We start from the raw sequence: 24,012 nt of genomic DNA on the forward strand, positions 1-24,012 counted from the left end.
TAAAAGATCCTGTGAAGTGAGTGATGAGGCACATTTTTACCTCAGTGGAACAGTGAACACTTGCAGTATAACTGTTGCACTTCTTTGGATAATGCATTCTCTGCATTATCCAAAGTGGTATTTTCATGGTGTGATTATATAATTATTGTGTTTTGGTAGCTGCATTTTGGAATTTGCTGGAAAACATGAAGGTTTTCTGGGAAATTGCCCTGCACTTGCTTAAATTTACTGTTTGGTGTTGATTCACAGTCACATTTGTTCTTTAACAATTGTTCTTTGAAGAAGCTAGTCCTAATTGGCATGATGTATTGTCCCAGAGATACTAAAAGTTGCTCAAACATTTTTGTCAAACTCCAGTTGTAACAGTGAAAATGCCTTGAGTCAACCACTTTAATACAGGATGGAGCACCTCCACATACTGGATGCTTCATACAATATTTTCTGCAACAATATTTCACTGATAACAGAGTGATTAGTCATGTGCTTCTTATTGCCTAGTCACTTCATTCTCCAGATCTTAATCTGTCTGATTTTTGTTTGTGAAGACACTTAAAAAGTGTGGTTTATCAAAGACATGCTGAACATTTGGCAACCTTCAAATACAGTATCACACTGCCTGTGAGAAACATGGAGGATCAGTTATGAACTGTCTTTGAGTATATTGTTCATTACCTTTAGGTTTTACACCTTCAGAATGGAAACCACATTTAGTAACATTCCCTGCATGGCTAAAGTCTTTGTGTAGCATGTGTTTTGTATAGTACAAATAAAATATTTGTTGCTTGCAGTGTCAAAAGTATCATACTGATGAGTTTTGGTACTAATTTTTTTCACAGAAAAGCACCATACTATATTTTGTTGCATTTAGACTATTAAGTATCTCTCCAGACAGTGTTGAATAGGGATACTTTAATTAATAATTCTATGGCAATACTTTAATTACAATCACCTAGTGTTACCACCTTTACAAAATCGCTGACCTGGATGGCAGGTCAGGTTTGTTTGCACAGAAGTTCCTGACATTATGCGCAATGTCATTTTACAATGCAAAGAATAACGTGCATGCTGGTTCTAAATCAGTTACAGTCGGAGACTAGGGACTTGCATAGGAGTAACATACAAGCAAAAAAAAAAAGGTCGAGAGGCCGGTTGCACATCACACATCAGCATAAACAGAGTAACATGGCAGAATGGCAGATGAGTTTCAGTGAGTGTGAGGTTTTGTTGTTCAAATGGTGTAAATTTATAACAATATTTGCAAGAACTTTGTTTCATCGTAATTCCACAATTTCTACAAAATTCCTGGTCAAAATTAATAGTTCACCCAGACAGTGTGTCAATTCCCGGACTGTCCGGGTGAAAACTGGATGGGTGGTAACACTACAATCACCCTATATGATGCTTTTCATCATAAAATGTAAACTGACGTAACAAATCAGATAGAGTCCTACGGAAAAGTGCAATAAAAATTAATCATTATGTAAAAGAATATACATTTCCAATAAAGCTAAAGCTGGTATTTTTATAAACTTTAGAAAGCAGCAATTTTTAACTAATTTTAAAGTTGTAATACATGTTTATTTAAAAACTATTTATTAAACTAAATTTATTAAAAACTAAAAAGGAAATAACTTAAAATTAAAATTTAACTTAAATTAATGATGGATAATGGTTCAATTTAGTGCATAAGTTAAACAAAAAAATAAACTTTGGTCAGAAAATTGTTATATTTTGTGGACAAAACATCACAGTATATTCTATTTTTGATTATCATTGAACAATCAAAAAATTTCCACTGCATATGTGCATATGTGATTAATAAATATTTCAAGTTTTTGGAAAAAGTTGAATGAGTTTATTATGCAACTCTTGTAAACACATTTAGAATTTAAATATGACTAGTTATTCAACTATCCTACTAATTTGGAATGTACAGTACACGATGCTAGTTTGATTACATATTCCTTTAAAAACCAAGGTTGTTAGAAGGAAAAGACATTGCATGTTCTTATATTTCATATAACCTAGAAAGAGGAAATTTGACATTTTTTCCAATTGAAAGAGCTCTTAGATTTTAAAAAAATATCTTTGGTTATGTTTATTAGGTTACTTGTTTAGAATCAATAGATAGAAGATAAACTAACTGATAGTGGGAGAAGATAAATAAATTTGCATAGAGTTGTGAGCCAAAGGGAGACACACCCAAAGGCAATGTAGATATGTATGAAAGATATTTTCATACATATTGATCCATTTGGTAAATTCTATTGGAGTATACTTATACTGTGAATTTATAATTTTATCAATTTTTTTTATTGGAATTTATATTGAATTTTATATGTTTTCATTCAAGTTTATGTTCTGTTTTAAATGGTTTTACTTGGTAGAGTTTTATTGCAAGAATTATATATATACACACTTGCAAATCTTAAAAGGATCTGTATTAAGACTGAAGAAGGAATTGTTACATCTGAAATACATATTGTGTAATAAATACATAGAACTGCTCTATAAACTATGCATCTCAAGGTCATTCTGCTGCATGTTTAATCCAGTGTGATAAGTCTGTCTTTGGGAAAAGTTCTCCTATACATAATGTATGTATTAAGGATGGAAGATAAAGACAATTATCATTACTTCAATTCTTTGAAAGGCATATATAAATGAGTATAAACTAATGAATGTGAATTATTTACTTGAAGTAAACTATGTTTTTGAGCAAATATCATGATCTTTGATTTAGAGCAATTGTTTTCTGTGGTTAACATTAGTATTTGTGTTGAATATGAATACAGTTATAAGATTTGCTTATTAAAACATATACAATAGTTTTATATTACTATTTTAAAATGTTTTATTTTATCTTTTATATAAAACTTTTTAAACTTTATGATACTCAAATTATTTAAAACTGCCTTATGAAAGGAATAATTGCCTAATGAAATCGAAAACGCTTCTTTGAATGTCGTTTTAAAAAATTCACTCAGTATAGAAATTTAAATAGTGTGTACATTTTTGTATGTTATTTATAGATTTTTAAAAGATTTAAAATGTTTGTATTTAATAGTAAAATTATTTTGAACTGAAATTAATTAAGAAATAAAAAAAAGTAGAAATATTATCGATTATCCAATTAAATTGTTATAAAAATGAAGGGATTGCAAACAAGAATAAAAAGTGTATCATTTGAGAATTTGCTTCTGGATACTGTATAACACATCTGTTTTAAATAAGTTATAAAAACAAAAGAATGATTCAGAAACAGAAATAATAATATATTGTAAAGTACTATTTTAGTTTACAACGATTATCGACTCTACCGTGTCGGAAACAACCGTTAACCTACCGGGTACTTTACTCGGATTCGCGTTAGCGTGCCAGGCCTGGACTTTAAGCGTGCACCGAATTAAATAAAGACAATATTTGTCAATAGAAAAAAAACCAAAGATTTAATTAGTCGTTTAGCAATAACTATGTACAATATTTAGTAAAAATCAAACAATAATTTATTCTAAGAAATTCAACAAAGTCAACCCGACAATTCTCGATTCTATGTCTAATCTATGTCTAACTTAACTCTATTCCCCTTGGGAATCCGACAAAACCAAAAGCTTAACTTATAACAATAATTCTTATAAACTAGAGATCCTAATCGTCACCTCAATATACTCGGAACCTATTTCCTCAACTCTCAAGACTTTCTCAGACTGTCGATCCAAATTCGAATCACTTCAAATCACCTTGGAACTATTCGAGATCCTATCGGACACCTCTCTATTACTGCTGCGAAGCTCACCAAGCTCGTTGCTATCAGAATTCACCTCTCCGTCTTCACTTGAGACTCGGGATTTATAGTGTGAGGTGACGTCACAATTCTGAATGCGGTCACTCCCCTCATTTACATACTTAAATGCTAACAATAACGTATTTCATCGTCTGGCAGCCCTTTTCCCGACAGTTTACTCACTAACCTTTTACATTATTTGTTTTTACAATTCTTTCCGGGACGTCTTTATTACTTAAGGTTTAGCGAGTTTTATTTCGTGCTTGTGGGTTCTCCCCCCCCCTCTTCTTGGTGCGGACCTATTCTTTGCCGCTCGGGGAGCGCAAATGTGCGTGAGTCTTATGGCGCTTTTCTTTCGTCGGTGAGTTGGGTTTTATTTCTTCTTGTTTTAACTACTGAAGGTGAATGGTGAGGAAACCTTCGTCCTAACAAAACATAAGCCCCAAACAAAAATAGAATAATAAGCAAAATAAAAGTAAAATAAAAATAACGCTCGGACTTGGTTCCTTACAATATATTATGCAGTTGTTATAATTTAATATAAATAAACAAAAAGAAATAGCAGTGAAACTGATAAAGATCTAATAATCTGAAAGGATCTGAAACAAACAAAAATTTGAAAGAAAAAAAAATCCAAAGCAGCTTTACAATCATTTGATAATGATATTCCAAAGAAATTTGTTGAAATAAGTTATTCAGTAGATTACTACAAAATATTTCTGCAGGAAAATTACCCAATGCACTTTGTCAAATTATGAAAGTTGTTATAAAAATATATATCGTAATAAAAAGTGTTTTTTAAAATGTTTCAAATTTAATTATACAGTGGTGATCAGTTAACAAACAGTTCGGTTAACGAACAAATTGGATAATGAACACTTTAGCAAAAGATTTTTATGTTCAGACAATGAACATATGTTTGGAGAACGAACACCTTACAGAACAAACACAAGAAGTGACATAAAATAATGAATACCGATTGGTCTTCCCTTGTCTTCAGGCAACAATTCAAAACTTTCTGGAGTATGGGAGACGTTGACATTGACACTCAACCTGGTATATACTGATCCGATAGTATTCCTCTAAACTTTGAAACTCTTGTAATTTCCCTTTTATTTTTCTGACGGAAAGAATTCTTTTATAGTATTCAGGTGGGCACTTGTTAAGTTTTGCATCAGTTTTTATTTTTGAAAGGTGAGAATATTATAGCAAAGGTAGAATGGGCAGAAGATGTCTGATGTTGCTGGGCAGTATGGCTCAAACAGGTCTACAGTAGGCCGCGAGTTCAATCTTATCTAAGAAAGATACAGTATAATCAAGAAGACTCAAGCAGCTAAAGGAGTAACAAAAATTACATCCGAGAAATAAAGAACATTGAAGAGCTCATAATGGAACTTGAAACGGATCAGACGACAGAAGAATGCCAAGAACTCTTGAATGAAGAATACCAAGAAACTCGGCGAGATATGTTTTCTTCAGAAAAAAAAGGATTAATGCCGATATCTGTTATTAAAGATCTTTTGAAGAAGTGGGAGGATGTCAGAACAATGGTCTTAGAATGGCATCCAAACCAGGTTGAGGTTAATAGGCTTAGGGATCTCTACAATTACAATGCTATTAATTACCGTATATCTCGGCGGATAAGACGATAGTTGAACCATAAAAAATGTCCCCGAAAATCCAGGGTCGTCTTATATGACAGATACAAAAAAATTAGATTGAAATTTATATAAATTAAAACCATTATAAAAAGACAGACAAACCGTAATTATTTACTAGAAGAGATTAGGGTATGTGCACAAAATAGAATAGCCCATACAATGTTTTTGTGAATAGTCATGGTCATTACCCGAATGCCTGAATTAGTGTGAATGTTTGCAAAAATCGCCAGATACAAGAAAATAAAATTTGTTCATTCGAAAAATTATAAATAGGACATAATTCCATATACGCTATACAGTATTATTATTCAGATAATGATTGCTGATCTAAACTAAATTCATAGGTCGTTGATAGTTTGGGGGTCATCTTATAGGACAGATAAATGCTAAAACTATAAAACTTTGACGAAAATTATACATCATCTTATCTGAAGGTCGTCTTATCCGTCGAGATATACGGTACTTCTGAAAAATCCTGAAGAAGAGAGAAAAGCAAACAACATTAGTCAGATTCTTTAACTCCCATAAATGGAAAAAACATGACTAATAAAATGCATGACTGTGTATGTATTTTTATTATTACGTATAAATAAATGTAGTAAAAAAGTATATATTTTTTTATTTTTTGGGGTCTTCAGAATGAATTAATCAAATTCCCATAAAAACCTATGGTAAATCGATAATCGGTTAACAAACAATTCAGATAGCGAACAAAGTCTTGGAACGGATTATGTTCATTAACTGATCACCCACTGTATTTACATAAAATTTTCTATTGTCAAAACAAAAATAATTAAGACATTATAATGAGTAAAAACATTGAAACATACTATTATAGCTGTCCATTAATTATCTTACAAGATAATTAACAGACAGCTATAATAGTACGTTTTAATGTTTTACATTAAATTATTAATATTTAAACTGTATTATTATTTTACATATATTAAAAAAATAAAATTCTTTATTTTTTCTATATTTTTGTTTAATTATTATTAAATATTTTTATTTCAATATCACAAAAATTCTTTGATAGTTATTTAATATAAATTTCTTTATACAGTAAATAATTATTTAATCTTTTTACTAGTGTCTTTTAGATAAAGTGTATTACACAGACTATATATTCAAAGAAATTACATATTTTTAGTTTATCATTTTAAGGAAAGCTAGATATGTAGTTCCTAGTATTAAGAAAATTTATTTTATCAATTAAAAAAAATGGATAAAATCAATTAATATTTCTTAATACCAGGAACTACATTTCTTTTAAATATTAGTCTTCTTGTCGTACACAGAAATATAAAAGTGAAAATTATTGTGTAAATGAGAAACAAATTAAATTTTTTTCTTAAATGTAGATAAAGAAGAACATTTTATTTCATTTAATAAAATCTTATTCTTACTACCAATCACATAAATAAATTCTGAATTACAATTTTAAATCACTAATATTCAAACTTAAAGTAATTTCCCACATTTTTTTATTATTAGTATATGTGATTTTTTGTGACATTTAATGTTTAGATTACTCATCTATATACCAGTAAATAAAACATACAAATATAGTATTAAATACTTAACTAGAATGCTTTACTAGAAAACCAGAATAGTTTATAACTAACTAAATTTATCAGACATTTTCATTATGTATAATTATGAAATTGATGAATGTGAAATGGCTGCCTTGATCTTACTTGTTAATTAATGTTTACAGTATGTAACATTTTTACTTTTATTAATAAGCAACAGAATTAAAATGCAATTATAGAGATGAATAATAATAAATCTCTATAAAACAATTCTTAAGTGCTAATGTTAACAAACTTAGAGAAATAGGACTTTTTCTTTCTAGAATAATGAAGTTCCCCTTCCTCTTTGTCCTTTTATTTCATTAATTCTTATCAGTTGATAATATATTTATATGGTGGCTTTTTAATAATAATAATATTAACATTCAAATGTGTAGAGGTGCAAAAGTTTATTATGCTCAAGGGTCAGTCAATAAAGCATTATTTATGGTGAAGACAATATTTTAATGTTGGTTGGATGGATGATCAAATTGAGATGATGACAAGGCACAGAGGAATAAGAAAGATTAGTGGCATTGTGTGATTGATGTGTCAACAAAAAATACAAAATCTTCAAGCATGGACTCAACAAGTAAGGTAGAACAATGTATGCTAACATTTGGCCAGTCATGTGCTAAAGCTAATTGTTAATAATCAAAAACCCTCTCTTAATGCAAGTTCTAATGTGACCGGAGGGTCGGAGTCTCTTTGACCCCTCGTCAGGATGTGACACCACCGAGTCTTTCAGGACTCGGAAATCACGATGGAGAGTTGTTACATCACGCAAGCGGTTATGTCCATTGTGGAGGTGGAGGAAGGAGAAACGAGGAAGTAAGTCACTCGGGATACTGGCTTAGTAACAAGAATAAATTTAATAAAAATAACAGAGAATACAGGCGATGCATAGCTAACAGTCCACCAAAATTTCTAAATACACGGAGAGAGAGAGTTTACAAACGACCCGTGAGTTGATAAATACCTTGGTTAGGAGATTGGCCATCTAGCAGGGTTTAAATGGTATCCACAAATTATAATCCACCGAGACACACACAGTCCACAAAATGTCCACGGTGTAAAACACTCCCCTTGGTCTTCTAGGTAGCACTTGGGCGTAGATCGAAGGTAAAAGTTCTGGGATGTTTTTCCAAGGGTTGGTTTCACGATGACCAGACGACAACTGCCTGGATTTGTCCTCGTTCTCTCATATTATTTTTCCTCTTGGGTTTTTTCCATGAGGTCAGGATCTCATTGTTAAGGGTCGGGTGTCCAATACATGAATTACTTCTAAAAGTTCTGGGTGACACACGACTTACTAGATGGATCATCTTCAATGAGGAAGCAAGTTTGTAGGAAATAATTTTTGTGATTTTTAACAGATCTTTTGATAGAATGGTGGAGGTGAAACAATCGAAAAAATTTGATTGAACACCTTCGTCCATTTGTCCATCACACTAAATTGTAAATTTTATTTATGTAATGATTGATTTCTTTGGTTGTTTGCAGTTTGGTTGCATTCCAAATGTACTCTTGTACTCATTAAATACATTACATGGTTTTCATGTGTTACTTTGTTGTTCTCACATTCATATCCTTTAGTGTCACCATTATGAATAATTTCAAAATTTTGAATAATGATGAATAAATGATCTTATATACTGTGTTTTTTTTAATACTAATTTATGCACTATAAGTTTCTCTAATACTGTATTTTATTAAAATTCTTTACTTGTTAACCCATATTTTAAGAAGGAAATTGTAGGAATGGTGCATAATAGAAAGACAAATTTTTTTTTTAATGGGAAGACAATCTGACATTCTTTTTATCTATACAGATAGTATTTAGATGTATCTCTGAAATTCATGAAAAATGTATTATACATTTGTATCCATTAAATTAGTTGTTTGTTTTTCTAGTAGTAAAGCTGTTAGCTTTCCATTCTAATGGGAAATTTTCTGTCCATTATCACTTGCAGATTTGGCTAACCTGAGATGAACTTATTGAAAGGTCTTTTTAATGGTTGCAGGATAAAGTTTAAAAAAACAAACAAATTATTCATCTAAAACAAGAAATAAAATCCAAGAAAAAAATTATGCTTGCTTCAAATAAATTTTTCATTTTAAAACTGCATTCCCTAAAATATCAATAACATTTGACACATCCAAATGATCCTAAAAGTATGAATGAACCTCCCAATAAAACATTTGAAATCAATTAACTTATAAATCAGTTGAGATCATTTAAAACAAAGAAATATTTCAAATGACTTGGACAACTTTATATCATTTGATATGTATAGATATTGGTTAGAACTAACTGAACTAATTTCAAATAAATTAAAATCATTAATAATCAGTTAAAATCATATATAGTAATTTAAAATAACTTTATAGTTTTTTGTAATATTTTTATTACCAGAAGAAAAATGCTGAACTTTAAGTTAGAAAATTTTATTTCAGTTTCATAGCCTGAAATGTTTGTTTTAAAACAACTCACATTAAATGGCATCTATTTACAGTATTTGAAATCATGTTTGATTTCATTTAACATTAATACATATCATTTGAACCATCAGCTGACGTGAAATATTTGTCATTTCATGGTCTGAAATATTCATTCAGAACAATTCATATTATAGTAAATGTTGACAATATTTTGAAGGATATTAATTGATTTCATTTAACATCAGTTGATGTTATTTTGTTATCTTAATTGCATTTGTTGGCATTTTAATTTAAATGATTTCAGTTTTGTTATTTCAGATGACATAAATTGATGTTTTACTAGACTTATCTGTGTAAAAACATTTAATATTAATCTAAATAATAAGAAAAAGTTGAATCACTTGAAAACAACAAATAAAATGTAAGTAATCTATTTATATATTATGCTACAGAGATTTTTATTAGCTGAACTGTTCCTACATTTCTCTTTGAATGAATTAGGTGTTGATAGATAGGGATGGGTCTGTTGATGTGCTAAATGTATATTTTTTGTTTTCATATCCATTTTAGAGATTGTAGAATTTCGTCTGATGGCAATTTTATGAAAATTAATTTGAAGACATAGTCTATCCCAAATTGGTAACCACCATTTATTCACTTCTTGTGTTCCAGAATACAAACATTTGACGACCTGACCTTTCTTTTTAGGCTGCTTGGCCGTCAAGTTTAAAAACATTCCTTTAAAAAACACATGAAAAAATCCAATTAAAATTACGAACTTAAAGTTGGAACTGTGGATCTTACAGACATCTTCAGTCGTCAAATGTCTATATTCTGAAACACACGTGAATAAATGGTGGTTACCAATTTGGGACAGATTATGTCTTCAAATTAATTATCATTCTAGAAATATTGAGTGCTAAAGTCTGAAATTTCTCTACCATTTTGTACAGGGAGTTGATAGGAAGCTTTGTGGCTGTTGGCCATATTACTGTATTTTGTAATTATTCTATTAATTCTATAAATTTAAGTTAGGCTTAAGGTTTCTTTTGTTTCTCTCCCTTTCCTGTTGACTAAGAAAAAGACTTCCTTCTTAATTGCTTTACTATCTGGTGGAGAGTGATGCCTCCGACACGAAAAACAACGTTGTAAAAGAACAGATAAAAAGAAAAAGAAACAAGAGAGAAGGGACCTCGGCTCTCGATGAGAAAGGTTGAGGAGAATGGGCTCTGAGTCGGAACGATGGAAGTTAGGAAGTGAAACTTGACGAGTGAGGTCGAGGCAGAGAAGCCATCTGGTCTGTTAAAGTAGGCCAAGAACTTCCTACTGGACTGTCAATTTTATTGGACGGATTAGACACCGACAATATTGAGAAAAGTGAATTATCAACAAAGTGAACAGGAGAGATCTACTAAAAGTGAAAAGAAAGAGCCAAGATAGGCCTCGTCGATAGGAGTAGATCAGAGACAACGGTAACCTCGCCCAGTATCACGGAGCATCCAGAGCAAAATCCCGGGTATTTCCACCTTCCCCATATTCTGTACTTATATTCTCTCTTTCTTCCTTCTTATAGTTTGTAAGTAGTTTAAGTATAGATATAAGCACTTATAATAATAATCAAGTTGTTTTATGTATACCAAATTTTGTATCTTTATCGCCTACATGTTGGGATCCAATGTACAAAGAACCGGATAATGTAGCGAATTAAAGAATAGTTCGTAAGTTGACAAGAAAGTGTTTGTTGATCCTCATTTTGTTCGTGAAAAACAAAACAAATACCTTTTCATTCACTGTCGGTTATCACAGCTTTTTGCAACAGTAAAATTTTGCAATAATTCTGTCAGTTTACTGATGAGGTAGGTATCTGCACATATGTAGTTCAGGAAAGAAAATATGACTAATTAAGAGCTCTAACTGATGTAAATTTTTTGAATTTATAAGTGTTCATTGATTATTTTGTAATAATCTTTATGTAATATGTGACTCCAAAATTGTACCTCTCTTATTCCTTTCTTAATCAGAATTTTTCAGCATTCAGATAGATACTCAGCATATCCTACAGATCACATACCAATATCAGCAGCCATTGTTAAAGAAAGCATATGAAATATCATATGCAGATGTATCATCATGTTCCTGTTGCTCATGTCAAAGTGGCGATGAGTAGCACTTTACCAGATGAACACAATCTTTACATATTGAGTCACGAATCATGAATGTTCATATTGTGGAGCACTTCATTTCTTTCCAGGATTTCATCTCTAGAATACTATCTTTGCTCGTGGACAACTTTATATTACTAAGAGTCATTCCTTTGATGACTTAAAGAAATTTATTGAGAGCTAAAATAGCCAAAAGGACGGGTTCTATTGGATTTACCATTAGTATTAAGAGCTTGAATATACAGTAGTTTATGTAGTTCAGACTACAAGTGACTTTTGATAGACATTAAATTTCAGTTTTTAATCCTAAATTAACTTTTTCTATTCAATGCCTTATTGTGGGGACCCGGAGTCCAAATCGTCACTTGGTGGGGAGTGCAAAAGTGAAAGGCGTCAGAGTTCCAGTCGCAGGGGCGACCAAGAAAATAGATCACATGACGGAACAATAGAGGTGTTTCTGTTAAAGAAGTGTAAGCTGAGAAAGTTAAGGAAATAATAGATCCACAGATGAAGCCGAGCTGGCTAGAAGGGATCCAATTCGAGCTGGTGGCCGACCTTTCTGTGTCCTCTGGTGAGTTTCCGATCGTCCCAGGTGACGATGTAAAACCAATAAAGTAATGTTTTGAGGGATGCAGTAAGAGTTTGGCAAGGAGATAAAAAGGGTTAGGAAAGTTAAGAGGACAGTCCTGGGTGTGGTGTGCTAGCAACAGGCAAGGCTCCCAGCAGTGGTGGTGAGGTGCGAGAAACGATGTATGTTTCAATACTGCGAGAAGAAGGAAGACTGTTGGACAGTGACTGAATTATTGGCTCGTAGGGTAACGGCCTGACGGTCAAGCCTCAGTGAACAACCCCTCTGATAGAGGACGGAGGACTTTCACCCGCAAGGTGAGGATATACGGTACCGGAAGGAACAACGATCGAAACAGTGCCCAAACGACGGATAACTCCATCCATAAAAACTCGAACAGTGTTCCACCGCAACTCCTCTTTGTAAGTTGTATGTAATCATATCTCCGCTATTATTAAACGCATGTAAATGGGAACCGATCTCAGTGTGCTTACCTCGCCCACACGGAAGGGCAGACTGCAAAACGCCATCGGAAAGACTCACCTCAGTCGGCTAACCTCACATTATTCCACAGGCTATCTGTTATGTATAAGTGATTAAATTAGAAATTTGCTACAAATCATTCAATTACTAAAGTGCAATTACAGTATTTACTCGCATATAAGATGAGGTTTTTATTTATTTATCATAGCTTCAAATTCCTAGGTCATTCTATATGTGCAAGCAAAAGATTCTTTGCGTTTTTGCAATAATTTTTGTTAACAGTTTGTTAAAATTTGCAAGATGTTGCAAAAATGCTTACCATCTTGTATTTAAAAACATAAGTATTTTATCTGGGTCATTTCAATCGTTCTCATATATTGTCAGGAGTAAAGATGAATAGCAATAAGAAAAGCAAAGTTTTTGAATTGTATTTCAGATTGAAATTCCAAAATCACATGGGAGTCTGATATAAGTTTTAATCCATTCTCACATGAAAACAGATGATTATTTGGAAATAAGAATTTGGAGAAACTCATAAGGGTAATCGATGGAGAGTGGATTCGACTGTTAAGAATTGGCAAAAAAAAAAAAGGTTTCCGATTGTCCAGCTTTACATGAACAAATTACGTTGTCGATTGTATAAGATTTTTCCTTAAAGTTTAAAATGCCAGTAATTTTTGCAGAACAATGTTTGCATTTACGTTTATTTGATATTTTACTTGTGATTAAATGAATAAAATTAGAATTATATTAGTAAATCTAAGTTTCTTTATTTTAATCTTTAAAGTTACACCTTGTCCTATATGTGAGGTTGTCTTATATGTGAGTAAATACGGTACATTTTTTTTTTATGAATAAAAATCTTTTTTTGAATTCTTCTGTAATCAATTATAAGTTGAGGATGACTTAAAATATTACTCAACATTTATTAGATTTCCAGAATTAAGCAGCTTTTTAAATATTTGTTTTTAATATCAAAAATTTTGTTTATTTTAATAATAAGAAATAAATATATATTATTGAAATAAGTGTTTTTATATTTGTTCCAAATATATAAGGTTATATATCCAAATGAGTGATATGAGCTCATGAAGATGCCAAATAAATTATTATAGATTAATCATTGTTTGAATTACAGAAGTAAATTTATTAATTTTAAACACATATTTTATTTTTTTTTAAATTTTAGTTTTACATATATACTGTAGTTATGTACTGACAATTGACTGTATTTATGAAATAGAGGTCCTATAAGATTATAATGGAGCTGAAAAATTATAGCCATCTGTATCTTTTCTACATTTAGATATGGTTAGATACATAAATACTTATCATTGTGTAACATATAGTCTATGACTGTATAATTATATCATATAAGATTTGTCTAAGTACACTCTATAATGTTCACTTAACAAATGTCTTTCTTAGAGTATCCCCATTGTAAAGTAGTACAGTACAGTACATACTTGTATTTAACATTTACATATATTAATTACAAAATTTTAATTCTACATTTTGTTAATTTTGTGAAATAAAATTAAAAAATTATTCAAATTCATATTATATGAATGGAATTTGGATTATGGAAAAATGATATACAAAAATTCTGACATTTCTTTCATTTTAAAGTTCTTGTAGTTTTGAATCTCTTTTAAAAAAACTTGAAAATATTCATTTCTACAAGACTTTAAAATAGGGAGTTCTATAAGGTATGTTTAATTTATTGAGATTTAGAGATTTTTCAATGATTGAAAAATCTCTAAATCTCAATAATAGATTGTAATTAATTATGAATTATAGTTAAACCTTGATTTTTGATCGTAATTCATTCATAAAAGTTGTTCAAATACTGATTTGTTCTAAAACCAAAACAAATTTTTCTATAAGAAACAATATAAAATGGGTTAATCCATTCCTGATCCCCAAAACAAAGCCTCTTTTTTACTATTTTAGCTGTATTTCATGCATAAAAATGACTACAGATGCAATGCAATATTATATTATAAAAGAGCTTCTTGTCTCGAAAATTGTTGAAACTAAAATTTCAAATACAGTAGTAGAGATAACAGAGACTTATCACACTGCTATTGGTAACATTAAAATGGCACTTCTACAATCAGAATGCAACTTTATTACTGGTATGCATTTCAGTACACAAGACCCTCATCAGCCAGACATAACATAAATGTTTTAAATTTTAAATTGTAACTAATGTCAATTTCTCTACATATTTGTTCTACAACAGATATATGTATATTTTTATGTATACTATTTACTTTTCTAATCTTCTGTAATCACTAAAAACATATATTGCTCAAGCAATATGGACAATGCTGTTGAGAACTAGTGTTGGGCCTGTGGGTCTTTAGAGTGGTCCCTTTTGTTGTGTTTTTTGAACAAATGAAAAACTAAAATGTTTTCTTATTAGTGAAAGTAGTCTTAAAGATTTTATTATTCTGTTAGAAAAAAATAACATTAATTTTACAGAGATAGGAATAACTACAGGCCCATAAGTTTTTCCAGGCATGGAAAAATCTCCAGCTTTCCTTTCAACAGCCCTGAATGTGGCACATGTTAAAGTGTTGTAATATCACTTTGGAAAGCAATTATTTAATGTCTTGTATTTGTATTGTAAATAAATAATTAGTTATTATACAGGGTGAGTCATAAGTCTCCATACAAATGGTGAAAGCAGTGACTAGTGTTTATTTTATTCGTACAAGTGGTATTATATGATGCAACAGAATAATATCAATTCGTTCTTCCTTCATTAGTGGCATTTCTTTTCAATTGGTTCACCTTCCTGAAAACGAAAAAAAAATTAGTCACTGCTTTCACCATTTGTATGGAGACTTATGACTCACCCTGTACATATAGCTTAATTTAATATAACACCTGTTTTTCAATTACTGAAATATTAAAAAAAATTATAATCAGAATTTAAAATCAATAAATATCATATCGAAAAACAAATATGAACTTTGTAATCATTTATAAGTTGATAATATTAGATATGTTTAAACAAGTAATATTTTAAATTTAAATTTATAAAAATTCAATGAAATTATGTTAAATTTTTCTAATTAATATAATTTATTCCAAAAACTAATGTTTTTAAAAAAAATATTCACCAAAAATTTTCTTTGATTCTGTTAAATTTTCAAATTGTTTGAAATGTATTTTGCTCAATTTTTATCTTTTTAGAACTGTTAAATGAATACAAAAACAAAATTTTGATTGCAATATATCATAAATTATCAATGATAGATCTTTTATCATTTTAGGTCATTGATACGGAAGATATGCTTTATCTCGTAACAGAATATGCTAGTGGAGGAGATATCTTTGGTATGTATTTGTATAATATATGAAAATTATATTAGATAACGATCATATTTGTTTAAGAAATAAGCAATGATATTATCTGGTACTTAAAGTATGTTTAATAATTTCTTCATAATTCAAAAATTATTTCTTCTTTTAGATTATCTAGTCTTGCATGAAAGAATGGAAGAAAGCAAAGCAAGAAAAAAATTTAAGCAGATCATTTCGGCTATTAGTTACTGCCATAAACATTATGTCGTTCATCGTGATCTCAAAGCTGAAAATTTACTTTTAGATGAAAATATGAACATTAAAATAGCTGGTAAACAGATTTTCTGTGTATTAAATTATAAAAGTAGATTTTAAAAATAGCTTTGGAAGCTTTTATATTGAGTGGAAATTTAAAAAGTAAATTTCAGAATTCAAAATAATTTATTTAAAGACATGAGAAAATTTATATAAAATTTAAATCAATTTTTATAGTTGAAGTAATTTTATCATATTTGCTGGTTCAATACTTTATCTAAAGAATAAATACTTGTATTTTTCCATTGCTAGTTTATAGATAGGGATGGCAAGCCTTTTTGAGTCCACATATCATGTTTTGGCATAATTAACTTTTAAATAATTTATTCATTTGAAGCTTTAGACTTAGAACAACTATTTTTAAAGAAACGAAATGAGTATATTGTGGGGAAGTACTCAATCTTTAGAGTATTCCCCGTACAGGAACAAAACAAAAAGAAACTTCAAAGAAATAAATCACACACTCTATGACTTCAATGCAAGGAACTTAAAGTTTATTTTAGTCCTTCCAATCACTACTCTGTCCCTTTGCTATAACAGACACTAAAACAAAGGAAACACACACACAAAACACAATCTCGCAACTCTGTCGTCTACATGTCCTCTCTCCATTCTTTCTTCTGAAAAAAGTCCCTCTTCTTCCGTTGAGCATGCGCGATCTCCCTCTCTCTCTCTTTTTTTCTTCCAAAAATGCAGCCCATCCTTTCTTTACCCTGCGACCCACCCAAGGATCACGCAATAGAACACTTGATCTTTGGACCACATATTTCCCCTCCTCCCATTAACTTTTACAACAGGAAGCTTTTACGCTATGAGGGCCTGTCCCTCCTTTACACTGTGAACCACCCAAGGGGTTGGTTATGAGCCAGTTAGGCAACAGAACACGTGGCCTTCAGACCACAATATCTTAATTAGTGTAAATTTAAAAAAAACTGATTGAGAAAAGGACAATGATATGTTACTGAATGTAAAACCATACAAAAAATCAAAGTTAAAATAATTATTTATTTATTTATAAAATAAAAGTAAACAAAATTGTATGATACGTTGCATACCAGCTATTTTTCCAATATGTCACTTTGAGTGTGTGCCATAGGTTTGCCATCTCTGTTATGGACTATTCTATCTCTGTCATCTTTCATTAAGGAGTTTAAACTATTTAGTAATAATACTAAAAAGATCTAATTTAAATAATAATTTAAAATTAGTTTACAGTTTAGATATATTTTGATTATTTCAGATTTTGGATTCAGTAATTACTTTCAATCAAATAAATTTCTTAAAACTTGGTGTGGAAGTCCTCCATATGCCGCCCCAGAACTTTTTGAAGGAAAAGAATACGATGGTCCAAAAACAGATATATGGGTAAAGTTATAAATTAGTAATTACAGTGATACCTCGGTTTTTTGTCGATAATCTGCCAAAAAACAATCAGCGAAATCTGAAACCGATGAAAACCGAAGCAATTATTTCCATACAAATTAATTTAAATCCAATTAATTCATTCTAGACACTCCAAAATACATACTAAAAACACATTTTATAGAGAATGAATATAGTGTTTAATACTAAAGACAATAAGAAATTAATATAAAATGAATATAAAAGATTTTTTGAGTTAAAGAAAGAAATCATTGAAAATGATTTTCTTCTTCAACTTGATCATGTTTCTGGCCTTCTTCAAGGGGCTACTGGCTCTGGAAACTTTCTTTGGTCCCATGATGGAGCTAAAAGGAAAGGAAAAGAAAGCAATGGAATTGTTTGGCTAGATGCACAGGGTAATGCTCACACAATGAGAAACAACACCACACTGTGCAGGAAAATGCGTGGGTCACCTTTTGTTTTTGCAAAATTAGCAGTGAGGTCACATGGGCATGCCGATGAAATCTGAGGCAACCCACAAAAACCAAGACAAATTTTTTTTGGAAAAAATTGACGATAATTGAAGTCAACAAAAACCGAGGTATTACTGTATTTTTAAAAAGTATTTTTATAAAAATTTTCATTAATTCTAAAAGATATTCGACTTTGATTTCTCCCAATAAATAAGTTAATACTTTTCCTGTTTATCACATGTAAATCATAAAATCATAAAAATCTTTTAATAAAATGTTCCATTATAATATTATGTATGTTAATAAAGGAATAATTAAAATGAGATTTGTAAAATTAATTAATTTTTTAATTAGTTTTCTGTTATTAAATAAGAGATTCTCAATGTTATTTATATAATAATGAGAATACAATATATTATTTATGTAATATTAAAATAAATTACATTTATATATAATATGTAAAATATCAAAATTTATAATAAAGTAATATTTATTTAAAAAAAAAAAAGAAAAATGAATTTATTTATATTTTTTGAATATTTAAATTAAAATAACTTTTAATCTTTTAATTTGCAAATTGAATTTTAATATTGCTTTTATTTTAATATCAAATTATGCAGTTACTTAATTAATAAAATAATAAAAATATTCATGTATTAGTACTGGAAAAAACAAAGTTAAAATAACTATTACACTGATTTTTATCTTTAATAATTAAATGAATCTTAAATAATTAACAAAAATATATATTTTGTTTAATTATTTAAGATTTATTAGAATTACATAAGATTAATTAATATATATTTTAATTATTTAAGTGTTTATTTTTAAATCTATACAGAGTTTAGGAGTCGTATTGTATGTTATGGTATGTGGAGCATTACCATTTGATGGTAAAACATTGCAGAGTCTTCGGCATTGCGTATTATCGGGAAAATTTCGCATTCCATTTTTTATGAGTTCAGGTAATAAAATTTATGTTCAAATATGACATTGCCAATTTAAAGTAGTTTAAATACATTAAAAATATTTTTGAAATTGTTTTTATAGATTGTGAAAATTTAATTCGTAACATGCTTGTTGTCGATCCAGAAAAAAGGTATAGCTTAGAACAGATTAAAAAGCATAAATGGATGAGAGAAGAAAGCAATAATTCAGAAATAATAACTGAAAAATGTAATAATGCAATAAATGAACCCGATACAATAAATAATGTACTTGTTGAATATATGGAACAGATGTGTGGATTTACTCAACAAGAAATAATACAGGTATATTAATATGTGTGTATGTGTGTGGGTTTGTGGGTGGGTGTAATCAGTATTAAATTTAATATAATTGTATTTTTTTAACACTAATATTTTGATGTAATTATTCAAAGTATAAAAAATTAGAAACATTGTTTTTAAAATTTTCTGTCTACCTTTTAAATGAAACTATTACTCCAATTGTTAGCTACTATTCATATAACTCATACATCTTATTTATTTATTTTTCATAATGGGTACAATGGTGGGGTCAAAGAGCTAAAATGCACTATTACCCTAAAATAACACAATATAAAATAAAAATAAGATGATAATAAGAGTATAAGGAATAACACATATTAATGTTAAAAAATACAATTACAAAAAGATATAAAATTACACTTACAATAGAATAAAAAATGCAAACATAATGTAAAGCAATATAGTAATAATTAATTTTAAAAAGTAATAACTAATTAAAAATTATAAAAATACAAATGATTTTTACATAATTGATGGAATCTTTTAAAATCAAGATATTGTTGCTGTATGTCAGGTTATATTTATTGTAATTAATAATTTAAGTTTAGGTTAGTATTCTCTGCCTTTATTCTTCTACTTTCTAGAACTTTCTTTTATGATCCTTTTCCCTTGGGTGGGATTGGCCACGTTTCTTTATGCAGCGAGAGTGTAGTGAAAATGACATCAAGAGCAGCTATCGCTACACATCGCTGCATCATCGTTTAGAAACGCTTTCCACTTAAGCTAAACATGGATGCCGTAATCTATCCTTTAATTCCACAGTTACAGCCGAAAGTAGTGCTTTACTTAAAGAACTACAATATTTAAATAAAGAGATATAAAGAATTCAGCATTTCTCTTTCCAAAAATGCAAACAAAGTAAAGAAATAGGAGATATATAATTATATTTAAAATATACTATTTTCTTCAGATAACTTTCAGAGTCATTTTATAAAATTTAATCTTTCTTAATATTTCCATAATATTTTTATCAACAGGTTCATATACCAGATGCCAGGCAGTCTTGATTCCAACACGCAACACTTGTAATATTAATTATTAGTACTAGAAACAGATAATCATCGAACCATACCGCGCAACAAAATCTATAGGATTGGTGAAAAATCTCAACACTGACCATGTGGTATAACACGTATACAATAACATAAAATAATTTAAAACTAAAACCTATAACTAATTATATTACTAAAGAATAGGATAGAGGATAGCTCAGATTGAGGGAATAGGGAAATGGGTACCCAATGTTCCGTATCTGAATTCTTACGGTAGTCACTTGTGCGTGGATCTTTCTTTGATGTCGAAAATCGTGGGGTTACTGTTCTTGTCACTTCAGAATTAATTAATTGTTTCTTATATTCACGTTTTTGTTCCTTAGATCGTCTGTTGTCTTCTCAATGGCTCTCTCCTTGGTAATTTATGTCCCTCGTCTATTCTGCACGGTGCCAAAATGTACCGGAATAGCTGACACTCACATCCGTCTTTTCCACGGCTCAAACCCCAACTGTCCTCACTCCCTCTGTATTGTCCTCCAGACTACATACCCTTCTATTGTTTCACAAGGTTCACTACGTCCATATAAGGAAATGAAGTTTGAATAAGGAAATTCCAGAAAAAATAGACAATATAACAAAAGAGGAAAGCTATGAAAGAGAAATAGAAATAATAATAAAATATCAAATACGCACATATAACTACAAAATACATATGGCGCACATCCACAATATACAAGCGTCCATTTTGCTTTGCACATGTAGTGGAAGTAAAAGCTGCTTTATCTTTGCTGCAGCGACCTCTTGCAGCAAATGTTTAGAAATGGCTCGCTACATTGCAGTGTTGCATTTAGAAATGGGTTTCAAAGTGTTCACTGTAAAGCGCTTCTCGAGTGCTGCATAAAGAAATGCAGCCATTGCTAGTTCTTAGAACTGTAAGTGAACAAAGGAGTGAATGGTGCCTTGAGGCAAGTATGACAAAGGAAAGAATTTTTACTTGACCCAGACTTGGAAGAGGATGGTTGTGGTGGTGTGATGCTCTAGACCGCATTAGCAACGGTTGGAGACACGATGAACGTTTGGTGAAGGAATCACAATTTATCCTGATGAAGGTAAAACATCTGGGAAATCAAGTGCGAAGTAGAATTAGAGAAGTTGAGTAAGGCAACAACTTTGGACATTTTAAACATCAAGAAAAGAGTCCAATGTGGCACCCCATCTAACAAAGAGCAAGGTGAAGCTAGTAATAACATAGGCCTTTCCTATCATTACTTTTGTATACTTCTTATAGCTTCCATTTCTTAATATCTCCCCTCTTTAGATTTAAGTTAATGATTAAAATTAGTTTTAGATTTTTGGCTAATCTATAATTGTCGCGATCAACACATGTAATTTGTGTCTGCTGTGTTATTGTTACAAGTTGTATATCTTATGCTAATGTATATTTCCATGACGTTGGAATCTGCTTTCTAAAAACCTGTAAAATTGCGCGAAATAAAAACATCTTGTATTGCTATACCGTTGTAGTTCCTTTATGACGTATTTCCTGTGTTGGAGCACAGTAATTTCACATAACTTAACAGTATAAATCTGCTTGAATAACTACTAAAGCATTATAAATCTGCTTTAAAAAAAAAGATCATTGAGATGTACTGTACTTAGTCTATAGAGAGGATTATAAATGTGATTTAAATTATGAGTGTTTAGAGAGAAAAAATGGATAAAAAAACCCTTATAAAATTCATAGTAAAATGTTTGAAAATAATAATTTCTTTGCTTGTAAAATTTGGTAAGATTTAAAATATGACTAACATTTGTTGGAGAATCAGTAAAATAAAGGAAGGTTTTGTAGTCTACATAGCAATGGATTTAATTAATTCAATTCTGCAACTAGTTTCTTGAGACTAGATTTTGGCACTAGCCCAAACTAGGACAGCAAAATCAGCAATTATTTGAATGTTAGCAAAAAAAATTGTTAGGATATAAATTTAAAATTTTGCAAGTTTAATGTGTTTTGTGACATAATTTTGGTTTTTAGGTACAGCTGACAAAAACTTATATCATAATTCTTAAAGCATCTTAAAAATTATCAAAAATTTAAATCACAAATTATAAAATAAAATAGTTGTTTAACATTTTAATTTTCTTATGAAGTTTATTTCTGTCATTTAAAATTTTATTATATTTACTGTTTAAAATAATGAATAATTGCAACATTAATTTTCACCAATAATTTGATGATTATATTTTAAAAATTTGAAATTTTTATTTATGATTGATAAAGTATTTAATTATCATTTATAATTATTTTTTTATCCGCGATGATGATTAAATTTAAAAAATTTTGTATTCAATAACTTTCTAATTACATAAAATAATTTTACTTATTATTATGAAATATGTTTATAAATTTAAACATTATGAACAATCTTTTTATAATATACAACTGTTGCTATTGTTAAACTAAAATAAAAATGATAGAATGTTTATATCAATCTGTATTGAACAATATTATTTAATATTATAGAGATGATTAAATTCTTCAAAAGTAACACATTTATATAAAATTGTGTTTATCTCTTTGTATACATATATTTATATTCACACATTTATTTATCTATATGTTTTATTTTTTAAAATATTTTTCTTTAAAATTTAATTAAAATAATCTTTTGCAGAGTGTGAAAGAAAAGAATTTTGATAATATTAGTGCCATGTACCATTTATTACAAGATAAAATATCAAAACAGCATAAGAATCATGGAAACACATCACAGCCTGTTGTTTCACAACCTCAACGCAAAGCCAGTATAACAACAGGGATAGGTAATAATTATTTTTATTTATTTTTAAATAGTTAAAAAAGTTAGTACATATTTAAAATTATGGCATTTACTAAGTAACAAGTTAAAAAAAAAGAAAAAAACTTGATGAAATTTTAAAATAATTTTATTATTTCATTTAAAAAGTTTAAAATTTAATTTCAAACTTATTTGTGTCTTAGAATCAAGGAATGCCTAAATATAATTTTTTTAAATGTATTTTAAGTTTGTAATTAAATTATAATTAATGTATTTTTCCTGAAATTTTTACATTAACGAGAAGAAAATGCAAAAAATTTTGAATAATGAGAAATTATTTGTAAGATTTTAAACATTGACTGTTTCTTGTAAAGCAAACATTTTTATGTGTTAGATTATACACATAATTAAACACACTAAAGATTATATAGTTTTTTTAAATATCATTAATTCAAATAGAGTATAAATTGAATTACCCGAGGCTTTGCATTATTTGAGGCAAATCTGTAAGTGAATACACTACTTTTCTTACACTCTAATTCATAAAAAATGTTTAAAACGAGAGCACATATTACAAATTAGTTTGCTTCTGTTATCTTGTATCATTTAACTTTAATGTTAGATTAGACAAACCATTTATATTAAAATGTAACTACAATAATACATATTTTTATTCTTAAAACTATTGTAAGCATTATATGTGTAATAAATGGCATAAAATTGATATTCATATGCACGATTATATTTACTATGGCATAAAAAGTGATTTACCATATAAATCTTTTATATTTATAATT

The 24,012-nt window shown here is 29.3% G+C and overlaps 1 protein-coding gene across 2 annotated transcripts in view; it reads left to right on the forward strand.

The window, feature by feature from the left end:
- LOC136984979 (serine/threonine-protein kinase SIK3-like) overlaps positions 1–24,012 on the forward strand; it is a 44,908-nt gene that overhangs the window by 10,887 nt on the left and 10,009 nt on the right. For both annotated transcript variants that reach the window (XM_067282137.1, XM_067282138.1), the window contains 6 exons: positions 15,956–16,019; positions 16,156–16,317; positions 17,542–17,666; positions 18,978–19,101; positions 19,187–19,407; positions 23,093–23,240. In XM_067282137.1, coding sequence (XP_067138238.1) covers positions 15,956–16,019; positions 16,156–16,317; positions 17,542–17,666; positions 18,978–19,101; positions 19,187–19,407; positions 23,093–23,240 — 844 coding nt within the window. The remainder of the gene's footprint in view (positions 1–15,955; positions 16,020–16,155; positions 16,318–17,541; positions 17,667–18,977; positions 19,102–19,186; positions 19,408–23,092; positions 23,241–24,012) is intronic.

The sequence above is a fragment of the Centruroides vittatus genome, unplaced genomic scaffold (genome assembly GCF_030686945.1).
Source record: "Centruroides vittatus isolate TY-2023 unplaced genomic scaffold, ASM3068694v2 contig_941, whole genome shotgun sequence".
NCBI lineage: Eukaryota > Metazoa > Arthropoda > Arachnida > Scorpiones > Buthidae > Centruroides > Centruroides vittatus.